Source organism: Elephas maximus, chromosome 7, assembly GCF_024166365.1.
Source record: "Elephas maximus indicus isolate mEleMax1 chromosome 7, mEleMax1 primary haplotype, whole genome shotgun sequence".
Classification (NCBI taxonomy): Eukaryota; Metazoa; Chordata; class Mammalia; order Proboscidea; family Elephantidae; genus Elephas; species Elephas maximus.
The window spans coordinates 91,310,745-91,326,149 of record NC_064825.1 but is presented as its reverse complement, the minus strand read 5'-3'; the positions used below and the strand labels follow the sequence as shown (position 1 = coordinate 91,326,149).

The window sequence follows — 15,405 nt, the reverse complement described above, 5'->3', positions numbered from 1 at the left end:
AAGAACCTTCACCATTCTTTAGTGATGCTCTTAATTCCCCACATCATTTTATGCGGGATTATCAGATATTTGTTGTTTAATGGACCTCTGACTATCTGCAGTAATTTTATCGATCTTAATGCTTAATGCTATGAAATTACTTACCTGATAAACTTGAAAAGTAGCCCTTGCATACTGGATTTTTATTTCCCTACCTTTTCATTCCATCTATATCTCTTGGTTTTTACTGTCTCCTGTAATGAAAGAATGAGTTTTTATTTTGTTTTGTTTTTAATAAGCGTTAGTGACATTTTGCTCACAGTTGACGTATTTATATCATGCTTCATTTCCAAGATTATATTTATTGATGCACTTCCTTCCTCGAAATACTTGTGTGGCTTCAGTAGCAAGTTTTTATTTCCTTTTAAACTAGACAAGAAGATAACCTTAAGTTCCTTGCTGTTCAGGGTTTTTTTTTTTTAACACTGATATTTTATTTAGCAGAACCATTTTCACTTTTTCCTCTTGATTTCTCCTATTCAATAAGTAAATTAGGTAAAATCTGTTCAAATGGAATTCAGAAGCATAGCAGTTTTTGCTAACCTGTCAGAAGCCCTTTTTATACGCCACATGCTGGTCTTGTTATGTGTCGTCTAACTTAACACCTGATTTAAAATTGCTGTAATCCACTTTCCTCTCAAAGGCCTCTTTCTCTTATCTTTTTTAAGCCAAGAGTGTCTCTTGTAAAGAAGATCTTTGTAGGTCTTTAAAGATGAATAAGACTGTTCGAAAGACTAGAGGAAGAAAAACAATTTGTTACCAAAGGGTCTCATCTGAGGCTTCCCTCAATTCCTTCTCTTCTTCAAAGTCACAATCATGTATCTTTAATGACTGCCCCATACCTTCTCCTGGGTAACTTATAGGAAACCCTACTATGTGCCTGGCACTATGCCAGGCACTGAATCCAGTGCTGAGGGGTAGCAGCAAACAAGTCAGGCATCAAAGAACGAGACATACCCTCTACTCGCACAAAAAAGGAAAAGAGTTCTTTTTCTGTTCAGGTTTGTTGCTGAGTCAAATTTTACAGGTATTTTCAAAGGACACTGGTACTGCCTCCCCAATACTGGACAATGTTACTTTCCTGAATACATATACTCCAATTTCTGATCGTCTCCAATTCAGCTGGTATACCTATTATTCAAAAATGGAATGTCCTTATTCTATTTTCTACATCCATCAGCTTTTTTTGTATTGTCATTATCATCTACTTGGGTAATGTAAATGAACTCTGAGCTTGCTAAATCTTTACCTACTGTATCTCTTGGGCCCTTTATAAAGTCTGCCTATATTCAGAGTTTCTCTAACATTTACAAGATTAGTTCCATCTGTCATTAATATAGCATATTCCTAATGAAAAGGCCATTCTTTCCAACTTTTATAATAATTAACATCAACTCTTTCCAGTTCTGCTTCCCCAGGTCTCTACCAACTGGGCTTACTTGCTAGTATCATACTTTTTAATCCAACTTGTGCTAATGTTTTTGTCTATTTTTGAAGCCCCTTACAGTTTTGTTCCAGTTTCTCTTAGCATCAACAATTTTTTATGGCTTTAGCTCCACTGAAATGCCCTGTTGTTAATCACCGTTATGGATTGAATCACATAACCCAAAAATATATATTGTAAATCCTAACCTCTATGCCCCTGGTTATAATACCATTTGGGAATGGGTTGCCTTTGTTATGTTAACAAAGCAGGGTTAGTGTAGGATGTATCTTGAGTCAATCTCATTTGAGATACAGAAGAAGAGCAAGAGAAGCAGAGATGCAAGAAGATTAACGCCAAGCCACATGGAGATCTCCAAGGAACCAGGAAACAAGCTGAAGAGACTAGGACCTTCCCCCAGAGCCAAAAGAGAGAGGAAGCCTTCCCCTAGAGCCAGCACCCTGAATTCAGACTTCTAAATTGTGAGAAGATAAATTTGTTTGTTAAAGCCATCCACTTGTGGTATTTCTGTTTTAGCAGCACTAGATAACTAGATAACTAAGACAAGTTTTCTTCCATCTTCTCCAAACTCTCCCCCATTTTATTTTTATAATAAAAAACAAGTTAAATTTAGAACTTTGCAAACCAATTGAGGGACTTTTTTCAACTGACTGTGGAGCTACAAGTGTGACTAGAGCTCATTTTCCAGCCATGTCCAATTAGTTTAATGACTCCTGGAGAACACTGCTCTGATTCAAGGCTAGAGCTGAAGGAAAATGTTCCAGTAATGCCATCAAAGACAACATACTTCTGACATTCCCAAAGTTAACCTCACTGGGCCTTATAATAACGAGAAGGGATTTTTAGCGCAATAAAATTAAACACCATTTATGTTTTCATTTCTCTATGCCAACAAACACACAAGTATCCCCCCGCCACGTGGAACACTGGCACCTTGGGTTTGCAAGTCTTCTAAATCAAGTTATTCATAAATCCCATATCCCTCCTGCAACTGGCTATCCAATGCCCGTTCCAGAATAAGCTAAATGACTGCCCTCCCTCTTTGTGGCCACTCTCCAGGCCAGAGGCAACCACAGTCTTCACAGTGCACTGTTTGTCTGTCAAAAACCACTGCCTGGTTTGGAAACCAGCGAGTTCACTCAATTTATAGTCTCCCGATGTCGCAATGACTCGTTAAAAGGAGACCGCCACAAATGCATAGAGATAAAAGTATATTAGTGGTTACCAGAGGCTGGGAGGATGGGAGAATGGGGAGTTATTGCTTAAGGGTACTGGGTTTCTATTATGGGTAATAAAAATTTTTGAAAATTGACAGTAATGAAGGTGGCACAAGATGAAAGTAATTAATGTCACTGAACTGTACACTTCAAAAATGGTAAAAAAATATTTTTGTTACATACGTTTTACCACAATAAAATTAAATTTTTTAAGTTTTTTTTTAAAAGGAAAACCTCTAACTTCTTTCTGGAACAACACATTAACATTCCATCTCTCACAATAAATACTATCCATGGTTATTCAGAAATGATGCTCCCTCACGTGACCTATACAAGTTTAAGCTCGGGGTCAGATGAAATTTAAATTTCCCTTTTGATACCAGGCATTATAATCAGCACTATGTTTTTGCTTTGAAAATCTATTTCTAGACATTTTAAACTACGTAGTGGGCCCTTCTACTTGGCACCCAGCACATCTGAGAGAAGTACTAACCAAAAAGAAATTGCTTTTGGTTGGTGTACCAACAAATTATTTCCATCAAAGGGGGGGGAAAAATTTCTCCAACTGTAATATATTCAAAGGCAAGACTCAGGGTGCTGAAATAGTTTTTTTATTGTTGTTGTTGTTTCTTGTAACAAAACAAGCCTCTGCAAAAGCCAATTTAAATGCCTACAAGTTTCTCCACAGGGGGTAACAGCAAAACACCAGTTTCAATCTGCCAAAAACAGGCCAGTTGAATGTTTATTTAAAAAAAACAGATTGTGTTCAATACAATAAAGGAGGAGTCTGGATTGACATCACTAACCAACGAGGGAATTCTCTAGCACACACTAGGGACTGCACTGCCTTCTTCCAACAAACAGCGTGTTACGTGCCTCCTCCAGCCAGAGCAGTACAGCCAATAAGGTTAAGAGCACAGGTTTCAGTTGGGCAGGCCTGCATGCCAATCCTGATTCCACCTCTTGTGGGCTGAAGGTTTGGGAAAATTCCTCAACCTCTGTTTCCTCATCTATAAAACGGCACAGTATACTGCTTACTTGGTTAAATTGTTGAAAATGAAATAAGATCCACCAGCAGAGGGAAATTTTAAATTATAGTATACCCATATATCTGAAGCTATTTTTCAAGTTATCTTTAAAAGAACAAGGTAGATATGCATGACCTGAAAGGAACAGATATATATGAAATGAAAGATTCCTTTGAAGACACAGGTCTTTGACACTGTCACAATCTTCGAAAGCAGGATGTGCCATACTAACACACAGTGGGAGGAAGCTGTGATTCACTGGTCGCTGGAGGTGCCTGAGTGAAGCTGGTCACAGCCGTTCATGCGACATCACTTCCGTCGAGTTCTGTGCAGTGTTGGTGCCACACAAGTTGAATGTAATCACTATTTAGAATGTCTCCTAAACAGTTACACTAAAAGTTGGCATCAAAAAGAAAAAATGTTATGTACACAAAAGGCCAGGGAAACAGAGCGTAAAATTGAAAGCAAATATCTGTCACTTCAAAGGATGACTTACAATTCCATATTTTCTTGAAAAGCAACGGTCAGTCACTTAAGAGGGACTTAAGTGCCAAGGGACTTAAGAGATGAAGACACTCAAAAATAACTGAAGCTTCATTACATTCTGCTTCTGAAATACAGGTAAAAAGAGTGCCATCCACAAGTCGAGCAATGCAAGTGAAGGTTGGAAAAGCTACCAAATGCCTTACAATAAAAGAAGTATCTGAGCAACCAGAGGCAGATGTGACCAATTCATGTGGCTCAAAGAAGAGCTGATAAACTACAATACTTAAAATTTTAAAAAGCAAGCCAAAGAACTGCAAATACAGTTAAGTATGAACTCACTGAACTGATAAACTACGATAGTTAAATTTAAAAAAGAAAGCCAAAAGAAGCAAAGCAGATAGACAGGGGGACCTCATACCACCAAGAAGGCAGTGACGGGAGCAGAACGCCTCCTTTGGACCCAGGGTCTCTGTGCAGAGAAGCTCCTAGTCTGGGGGAAGACTATTGAGAAAGGTGACAGAGAGAAAGCTTTCCCCTGGAGCTGACACCCTGAATCTGGACCTTTAGCCTACTTTATTGTAAGAAAATAAGCTTCTCTTTGTTAAAAAAAAAAAGGCAAGCAAAGAACTGCAAATATAGGTAAGCATGAACTCCTTAAACTATACATAGGTAAATACATACACATAATACACACACACATACATGTATATGACTATGTGTGTATATATTTTACATAGATACACACACAAATACATATATACAAATAAACCCATTTTAAGGCTAATTTGGGGGCAGCGATAGTTCCGTAATAGAATTCTTGTCTTTTTTTTTTTTTTTTTCTGCCGGAGGTCCTGGTTTGATTCCCACTGATGAGTCTCAAGCGCAGCCACCACCCCTCGCACAGTAGAGGTCTGCATGTTGCTATGATACAGTGTGGCGTGGTGGTTAAGCGCTTCACCAACTAACCGAAGTTGGCAGTCTGAACTCACCAGTCACCAGCTGCTCTGTAAAAGAATGATGTGGCAGTCTGCTTCCGTAAAGATTACAGTCTAAGAAACCCTATGGGGCAGTTGTGCTCTGTCCTATAGGGTCGCTATGAGTTAGAGTCAACTCAGCAAGGGTGGCGGGAAGGAGTAAATGATGCTGAGGTTTCAGTGGAGCTTCCAAGCTAAGACCGACTAGGAAGAAAGGCCTGATAATCTACTTCCAAAAAAATCAACCAATGAAAACCCTATGAGGATCACAACTGTCTGATCCCACTGTGCATGGGGTCACCGTGAGCTGGGGGCTGAAATGAATGGCAGCTAACAACAACAAAGCTAATCTGACATGTACCAGACAGTTAATACTACTTGCTGAGAGGAGCGAAGAAAGATGAGAAAGAACAAAGGAAGACTTCGATGTTTTATTATAATTACTCCTTTGTGTTTGAATTCTTTATAATGAGTATGCATTCAATATATTATTTTTGCAGTGCTGTTAATTCAAGAAGATTAACACAAAATAAAACATACACTGTGCTTGGCAACATGCCAGGCAGAGTGAGCCTTCAGTGCATGGTAGTCATTCCTATTCTCCTAGATACCACAAAAGAAATGAAATATGACATACCCGTTTAACACAGGATCCCAGCTCTTAAGAAGTTTACAATCTAGGATTAGAGGCCAAAAAATGTAAAGAGATACATCTGTGCTAAAACCATAAAATAAAGTAGGCTGCCGTCCACAATACACAGAAGACATTTCTTGTTTGAATCTCAGAAATCTAGAGCCAGAACAGCCCTAGAGTTCTAACATACATACCCCAAGATTTTATTCAGAAAGCTAAACAAGCAAGCTAGGACTGGTGATATCATCTCTGAAACTCGTTCATGACTGATACACAGATTTAGTATCTCTGAAGGCGTGGTCCCTATGTTTGCCAAAGCCTGTGACATCCATGCGGTTCTGTTCCCATCGAGGTTGAAGATCCATCAGCACATCTCATGTTGAAGACGGCTTCCAACAGGCCGTCTGCAGAAAACTGCCTCTGCCCTTCCCAGATAATGAAAGCTGGCAAAACAACCTCACTTGCATGAGTAGATAGTTAGGTTCCTCCAGGACAAAGAACAAGTCTTACACATCTTTGCACCTTAGCAGAGACCCTGGGTTTTGCATCCAGTAAACCAGTTAATGTGCTCAGCTGCTAATTGAAAGGTTGGCAGTTCAAGTCCACCAATCAGCTATTGAAAGCCCTATGGAGCACCGTCCTACTCTGACACACACGCAGTCACCGTGAGTCAAAGTCGGCTCAAGAGTAACTGGTCTGGCATCCCTGAACCAAAACCAAACCACTAGCCGTTGAGTCAGTTCCCCCTCATGGAGACCCTACGTGTGCAGCATAGAACTGCGCTCCATACAGCTTTCGAGGCTGTGACCTTTCAGAAACAGATTGCCAGGTCTTTCTTCTGAAGTACCTCTGGGTGGGTTCGAATCGCCAACCTTTTGGTTAGTAGTAAAGCACTTAACTATTTGTGCCATCCTGGGACTTGGCATCCCTAGAGCACAACACAGTGCTGGAGGTGGCAGCTGAATAAAACTTTGGAAGGTTTTTCTAGTGACCTAAAGACAGAAAAGAAAAGGATAGCGTGCTTGGGAAGGTGGAGTTCCTCCCTGGACAAGGCTGGAAGAAGGCATGATGGCTGGAGACAAATGTGCCTGAGCTGAGACAACACAGACCTCTCCAGAGGGTGCCCCCAAAACACCAAATCAAATCAGCTGCCATCGAGTCAATTCTGACTCACGTTGACCGCAACTGCGTCAGAGTAGGACTGTGCTCCACAGGGTTTTCAACGGCTAATTTTTCAGAAGTAGACTGCCAGATCTTTCTTCCAAGTCACCTGCGGATAGACTCGAGCCACCAACCTTTCGGTAAGCAGCTGAGTCCTCACCCTTTTGCACTACCCAGGGATTCCACAGGAAGCCCAGTGCTTCTCTTTTGGTAGTGCCTTTTTGTGGGAATAGGACCCCTGGTGGCACAGTGGTTCAAGCAATTAGCTGCTAATCAAAAGGTCAGCAGTTCGAACTCACCAGCCACTTCGCAGAAGAAAGATGTGGCAGTCTGCTTCCGTAAAGGTTACAGCCTTGGAAACGTCGTGCGGCAGTTCTACTCTGTCTGATAGGGTTGTTATGAGTCAGAACTGACTCGACGGCAGTGGGTTTGGCTGGGGTTTTTCGTGGGAATTCAAACGATGGCAGACAATGTAGGTCCCTAGTGTGAAGAGAGGAGGAAGTAAAACATGCAAGGGAAGTCTGGGAATAGGACAAAGGAAAATGACAGCTGGAAGGAAAAATGTCTTCAAGAAAGTGAAGTTTTATAAAGTGACACAGAACACAACCTGAAAAAGACTTCAGAGAAGAAAGCAGAAGATGAAAAGTTCTAAAAATCAACCTGCCACTAGTACAGACATTTTTCCTCACCACCTGCAGAACTGACTCAGGTTGTAAAGCCTTTTGATGGGAAGGCAGAAAGAATTACGGGGATGGAAAGGGGAGCTAGAAGAACAATAAGTACTCTGCAGAATGGAGGAAAAGGAATTTCCAGGGTTAAGATTTCAATACACAATTCCCAAGGCAAACCTTCAGGCAGGGTTCTCCACCAGCCCTGAGAGCCTATGAGCTCCCAGGTTTAACATTCAGGATACCAGGTGACTTGTGGCGTCACCTGTCACCTGCCTTTTACCTGCTTTTTCAGCGTACATCTCTCCCGAGGGAACCAAACTGATGAGTTCCTAAAATTCCACAAGTTTGCACTTTGGCACAAATGGGGAGAGAGATTTTGTGGCATTTCCAGTTAAGGTATCTTCACGGTAACTTGTGTGGCACGGAGACATAAAGCGGACAGACGCCTGAGGACTCAAAGCCCCGCTGGCAGAGGGATGCCATCCTGACCCACTGCATTTGAAAGGCATTTTTAGGATCAGCAGTAATAATGCTCAAGAAGGACCAGTGAAAGGGCTCACTCACACTAAACCGGGGGCTCTCAATTGTCTGTGATTTTACCCCCAGAGGACATCTGACATTGTCTGGAGACACTGTTGGTTGCTACAATGCCGTGGGGGGGGGGGGGTGGCATGGCGCTATTGGCATTTAGTAGATAGAGACCAGGATGCTGCCAAATACCCTACAACACACAAGGCAATCTCCCACACTAAGTAAGTACCCAGCCCAAAATGTTAATATCCAGTAAACAATATTAAACGCCAAACAAATTCAGCATCTACAAAAGTACCAGGGATGAGAAACCCCATGCTAGATTAACCCATCCCTGCAACTATCTCTAGCAGCCCTAACAATCCTACCTCAAATAAACATTTGCTATCCCTTTGCTCAGAGTCCCTGAGTGGCATAAACAGTTAATATGCTCACTGTTACCCAAAAGGCTGGAGGTCTGAGTCCACCCAGAGGTGCCTTGGAAGAAAGGCCTGGTGATCTACTTCTGAAATATCAGCCACTGAAAATCCTATGGTGCACGGTTCTTCTCCGGCACACACGGGTCACCAAGAGTTGTTGACTCACCAGCAAACGAAAAATACAATCCCTCTGACCCAGCAATTACCATGTCACAGAAGTCAATTTAACCTGGTAAACAATGTTAAACATCAAGCAAATGATGTGACAAACATACACAGCATCTTCAAAAGCACCTGGCTGCTCTCCAGGAAACATTTTTAAGAGTGCTCTTCAGCATCGAAGTTGAGTAGCTCCTTTTATAATTATGCTGGAAGAAAGGCTGGTACACACACAGAGAAGCTACTGATTTAAAAAGTCTCCCTAGTTGTCAGGTAAAAATCACTGGCAAAAAAAAGCCATCATTAGAATGGCGCAAGCATTTCCAGAATATTTCAAAGAAAGGGGAGAGAACAAACAAGAAAATCCAACAACCAAAAATAGACTTGTGCCTAGGGCTACCTCACAGTTAAAAAGCAGTCCCATCACTCCAAGACATGTCCACAGCCTATAGTGTCTTTTATTTTTTTAATTGTGAAATACAGTAAACATGTAAGACATGGGGAAAATATAAATACAGAGCTTAATGAATGAAAACAAACCCCCATGTGACTACAACTCAGGTCAAGAAACCAAACCTTGGCCTGTAGTGTCTTCCACCACCACAGGCTCTTCTCACCCACGCACACAGCAAGACCAGAGTCAGAGTTACTTTGAAAAGTCCATTTTTTCTCTAAGATAAGAGATTTAGTTTATGTATTTATTATGAACATCAAGGAGCCCTGGTGGCGCAATGGATAAGTGCTTGGCTGCTAACCAAAAGTTCAGAGGTTTGAACCTACTTGTGGCTCCAAGGGAGAAAAGACCTGCTGATCTGCTCTCATAAAGACTAAAAAAAACAAAACCACTGCCGTCAAGTGGATTCCGACTCATGGTGACCCTACAGGACACAGCTGAACTGCCCCATACGGTTTCCCAGGCTGTGATCTTTACAGAAACAGACTGCCACATCTTTCTCCCGCAGCACAGCTGGTGAATTCAAACTGCCAGCCTTTTGGTTAGCAGCCGGGCGCTTAACCGCTGTGCCACCAGGGCTCCCCATAAAGATTGAGTCTGTGAGTCTGAACTGACTCAATGCCACGTAACACAATGACATCATGAACATCAACGTGGCCTCCAGAGAAAGCTGATGCCTCTGCAGAAGCAGCTCAGAGCCGTGATCACCAAGTGAGCAGATTTTCTTGGGGGGCGGGGTGGGGAGGTTAATGGAAACAATCTCACCGCCTGTGTTAATTCACAAAAGCATGTGGGAAGAAAGGCACGGAAGTAATGTAAAGGAAGCCTGGGGACAGTGAGGAAAGCCTGTGCTTGCCGGGCAAGAGAAACTTGAGTTAGAATCTAGGCTTCAGCTCTACTGTGGCATCCTGGGTACTACTACTGATCGCTCCTGAACCATATAACGATTTCCTGTCTCACAATACCGTTGGGAATACTGGAGGAGATATGTGTTTAAAGTGATGAGCAAAGCTTCTCACAGAGAGGATATGCTCCATAAATGGGTTCCCTTTCCTCCCCTTGCCCACGCAAACAGGCCAAGTTAACATGAAATTATTTTATGATAAACTTTCTCAATCCCCAAATTCTCTTACAGTGTTTTACAAAGATGACAACATAGGCCCGCTTTCAAGTTGCCCTGGTGACTCTGGTAAAAAAGTGTGTAAACCAGGCTTCAAAGCCCAGAATTTACCATCCCACCCACTCCTTCTCACATCCCCCATCCCCCATTTATCCCAAGGTAAAAGGCCCAAGTGGGCTGTCAGGAAAAAACATCTCACACCCCAGTAGGGAGTCTGAGCCACAGCTCTTTGAAGATGAAAAGCAACAAAGTGTGTTTATTTGTACTTCTGTGCTGCAGTCTCTCATCTACCTGGACTCTACTTAGCTACACAGTTCCTTAAAAAAAAAACCACCCACCCACCCCGTCACACCATTACACAGATTCCTTCCAGGAGAAAATGTCAATACCTGCACTCCCGGCGTACACATGCGGGAAAATCGAGCCTCGCTGACAGAGAGTGTCAGGGAGTCTGAGCAAAGGTCAGCACAGGAGGAGGTGAGAAGACTGACCAACCACAGGACATGGCCGGCATGAGAAATGTCCTCCAGACCTGCGCACTGACCCACTGCGTCTAACCAAATGAAAAGAAACTGGATGTCAGATGACGAGACCCCGGTTGAGTCTTACACACAGGATACGTTAAAAAATAATAACAGCCCAAATCAATGCTTCACTTCCCTAACACAAACAATTAGACAATAAAAACAAAGGAAGAAGAAAAAACACAAAGGTGTCTGAGAAGGTTCCTGAATAACAAAGTTCTCCAAATGCTCTTGGAATGTCAGTGGACTTTCCGCCCTACAAAGACCCCGGACTCAAACGAGGCCTCAATCTTAACCCTAGATTTCTTCCCAGACTATCAGATGGAAGCAAAAATCCAAAGTACTGGATTTGGAATCTCTTGTTTTATCAACTTCCCAGAAGAACACTGAAGTGTGGAGTCAGGGATAGAAGGGTAAAATCTGCAGGCCCACTATAAAGCCCAAACTTAACAACGCAGGCTTCTCTATAGTCTCAGAGCCAGGGCGCCTTGTCTGCATCAGAAAAAATGACCAGCCCTGTTACTGGCAACACTTGGGGTCACAGGGGGACCCGTCCTAAAAGGATAATGTTTAACATAACCTGAAAAATGCACATAGGCCAACCTGCCTAAAACCATCGCTGTTGCGTGGGCAGTGCTCCGTCCTGTAGGAATCAACTCCATCGCAATGGGTTTGGTTTTGATTTTAACCGTTCCAGAAGCAGACTGCCACATTTTTCTCCCAAGAAGAGGCTGGTGGGTTTGAACCCCTGAACCTTCCCTTAGTAGCCAAACAAGTGCTTCACCACTGCACCACCAGGGCTCCTTTCCCAACCTGCCTAGTGATCTCTAAACAGCAACTGTAAAGATGATTCAAAGCCACCCTGACTAACCCATCACAAAACAGATAAGGTAAAACTGATACCTGAGACATTAGGCAACTCCTTGCCCTTCTCCCAAGCCTATGTGACCACTATGGCTACTCTGGAACAAAACGGAGAGTCCTATTTCATACATATATATGCATATTAAATAACCAGCACTGACCAAAGAGAGACAAAATTAACTGTACAATTATTTTTACAAAAATGGAGACTTAACTGAAGCAACCTAGTACCAACTGGGAGATGCAATACATAAGTTTCCACTAGGCCACAAGTAGCTCTCTGAGGACACACACAGAGAGCAGACGGCTTCCAGACTTTCCTTCTTGAGTGTTATCATTGGACACCACTGCTACACAAGCTCAGTGCGTGCCTCCAGGCAGGTCTTGTTGTCTGAGATGCCCTGGATGTCCGCCTGCTAAAACAGCCTCCAAATAATAATTCACACCTACCCAGGGCTACCAGTGGCCCCTCAGATGTCTCTCCTGGGTTAGCCCAGGATTTCAGGAGTATCAGGGCACTCTGACCCAGATCCTATTAACAATCTACAGCAGCCTCCAGGCAGCCTATGCCCTCATCCCACCACTAGAAGCCACAGCAAAGCCACAGACTTCTAAATGGAGTCTGGGAGGCGTGGGGATGACGTCATAGGTCTGACAGGGGGAAGACTGGGCAGCAGATTCTGAGGATGCCCGGGATCAGGTACTTAAAGGAGAGGGAGATTTCCCATTCAAAGCACACACCTCTCTGTGGAGCAGGTCAGAATGAACTGAGCTTCACCGTGACCACCAAACACACAACCAAAGACACCTCAACAGGCCAGCTGCAAGAAGCACTGGGGGAAATCAGAGAAAAAGTAGACATGTGGATGGCACAAACGCCGGGCAAGCAGGCTTCTGCTGAAAGAAGTTCACTGGACCCTGTCACCTACTTTGGGGGCACCCGTTGTGCTGAAATAAACATCAGGGGACTGCACTTCAGCAGGGCCCAACGGTAGTAGGGGCAGAGGAGGGGCAGCTGACAGCTGTGGGATGCGGGCAGGGTCAGCAGAGAAAGGGCTCCCGGGCTGGAATTCCGCTCGTGCCCGTATCAGCAGAAAAGTTCCTGGGAACTGCACGCTCTCTGGGAGGGACGGAGGCTTGCTGCTCCGCCGGACCAGAGGATGCACATGCTGTGCGATGCCGGGTTCAAAGGGCCACGAGATGAAGCCCCGGGTCCTCTCCTAAGGCGCCTCCCCTGGCAGGGCATCCACTGCGGGGCAAGTACGGGGGTCGCACGACCTAAATAGCGGTCTGTGTCCAGGATCAGTGGGGAAGATAATTCCCAGGACTGGCCCTGCTTCATCTCACTTTGCCCAAACGAAACACCGTCCCAAGGAAAGAAAGAAAGCGCTGGTGCTACTTGTTCTGCGGTCCAGGTGGTGAAACTGAGGCACGACGGTGCACGCAAAGACTCGAGAAGAGGGCCCGAGGAGGCTACAGCGACACCCAGTATCCGGGCGTATGAAAAGAAGGGTCCACTGAAGAGTTCTCTCTCCTCCCCTCTCCTCCTCCTTGCACACACACAGACACACACGCTGACACAGGCACACACAGACACAGACACACACTCGAGATCCGCCCGCCCAATCGGGGCAGCTGCCGGCTCCCTAGAGCCGGGCAGCACACAAAGCCCCGCCCGCACACACACACAACCCCTCGCACACACTACACAGCCCCGCGCGCGCACACCAACCGACGCGCACGGCCACACAATAGGACCGCGCGCACCCCGCGGCGGCCCCTCGGCGGGGTCCCGGCCAGCCCGGCGCCGGGGTCCGCCCTCCGCGCACACCCACGCCCGGGGACGCGGCCCAGGCGCGGGGAGGGGGCGCGATCGCGGCCCGGCTGCGGTCCCCGAGCCCCCCAGGAAGTTCGCCGCACGCCCCCCGACTCACCCGCCGCGCTGCTCAACAGCAGGCACAGCGGCCCCAGCAGCCACATGGCGCGGCCGCCGCTCCCGCTGCCCGGCGCCGTCGCTGCCCCCGCGGCCTCGGCGCTGACCCCGCCCCTCGCCGCGGCCGCCCCGCCCTCCCGGCCGTCCCTCCCGGCCGTCCCTCCTCCCGCCCGCCCGCGCGCCCGCCCGACCCGCCCCGGCCCGGCTCCGGCTCTGCGAAGTTTTGCACGCGCCTGGCCTGTGCGCAGCCGCCCGCGTCCTGCCCCGGGCAACCCGGCTCCGAGGGCCGCCGAGAGGGGCGTGGGGCCCGGCTGCCTGTCCCCGGAGGATCCTGCCCTCCTTGGCGGCCCTTCCGGCCTCCCCCTCTGATTGCGAGGATCCCAGGACAGCCCGCTCTGGTTTTTCTCCCCCTTCTCCCCTTTCCGCCTACCTTTTCCACTTGGCTCCTACATCCTTCGGGGATGCGGCGCTCACCACTCCTCAGACTCAAACTTGAGTTTTTTTTACTGAACTGCGAGATGAGTTTGCTCCGGTGCGAGAAAGAAAAAGTTGGGAGAAAGGGCCAAATACTATGAAAAAAAGTATGTATTTAGTTTTAGTCGCGAGAGTGGAATAAGAGTAGTGCTTCTCAAATTTTAGTATGCATGTTACTCACCTGGGGATCTTGTTAAAATGCAGACTGATTCCACAGGTCTGGGGTCGGGCCTGAGAGTGTATTTTTAACAAGCTCCCATGTGATTCAAAAGCTCTTGATAACTAAACCTCGAGCAGAGAAGGAAACACCTTCCATGTAGACAGGTCTGGCCACTGGGCGATTTCATCCAGAGCTTGTCTCCTAGACCAGTAGAACAAACATGTGGACCCCGGTAGGCAGAAGAGGAAAGTAAATATAAAGCAGGTATTCAAGGCAAAAAGAACTGCTGCCCTGATGCAACTGAGACGTCAAGACACCACTAGTGGATGAGCGGTCAGTACATCACTGGTGGAAGAGCCGGGAAAGATTTAGATGGTAGGAGAATGGAGTGACACTTCTGTGCTTCACACCCGCCCCCCCCCAACACACACACACACAGAAAAGCAGAAAACTAATGCAAATAATTGCCCAAAACTGAAAACAACTCAAACGTCCACCAGCTGGGGAGCGGAGAAACAAATGGTAGCGTATCATTTAATGCGACAACATAGACGAATCTCAAAAGCACACCAAGAGAAAGAATCCAGATCAAAAGGGTACGTTCTGTATGATTCCATTGACAAGACATTCCGGAAGAAAGCAAAACTATAGGGATCACAATCAGATTGATGGTTTCCAGGGTCTGGGGGTGAGGATAAGGGGTACAGGGAACTTTCCAGGGTGATGGGACTGTTCCCTATCTTGATCATAGTGGTGTTAACGTGACTATATTTGTTTTTGTTACTGTTGTTGTGTGCCATCGAGTCAATTCTGAGACAAAGCAACCCTACAGGACAGAGTAGAGCTGCCCCATAGGGTTATCTAGGCTGTAATCTTTCCTCCTGCAGAAGGTGGGAGGAACCGCCCACCTTTGCGGTTAGCAGCCAAGAGCTTAGCATGGAGCCAACCACCAGGGCTCCTTACAGGGCTGTATACGTTCGTTTAAGTTTATAGACAGAATTGCACCCCTATAAAGGTTTGGGTTTTAAAGGGTACTTGTTACTGTGCGTAAATTGTACTTGTTGGGAGGAGTGAGGCGGGTGTGGATGCCAGGGCTGGCTGACCGTTTGTGAG

General features: G+C 45.6%; 1 protein-coding gene across 2 annotated transcripts in view; it reads right to left on the bottom strand.

Annotated features, from left to right (window-relative positions):
• Window positions 1–13,759, bottom strand: part of LDLRAD3 (low density lipoprotein receptor class A domain containing 3) — a 300,845-nt gene extending 287,086 nt beyond the window's left edge. For both annotated transcript variants that reach the window (XM_049889421.1, XM_049889422.1), the window contains exon 1: window positions 13,660–13,759. In XM_049889421.1, the coding sequence (XP_049745378.1) occupies window positions 13,660–13,705 (46 nt within the window). In that variant the 5' untranslated portion in view covers window positions 13,706–13,759. The remainder of the gene's footprint in view (window positions 1–13,659) is intronic.
• Window positions 13,760–15,405: the final 1,646 nt, after the last annotated feature.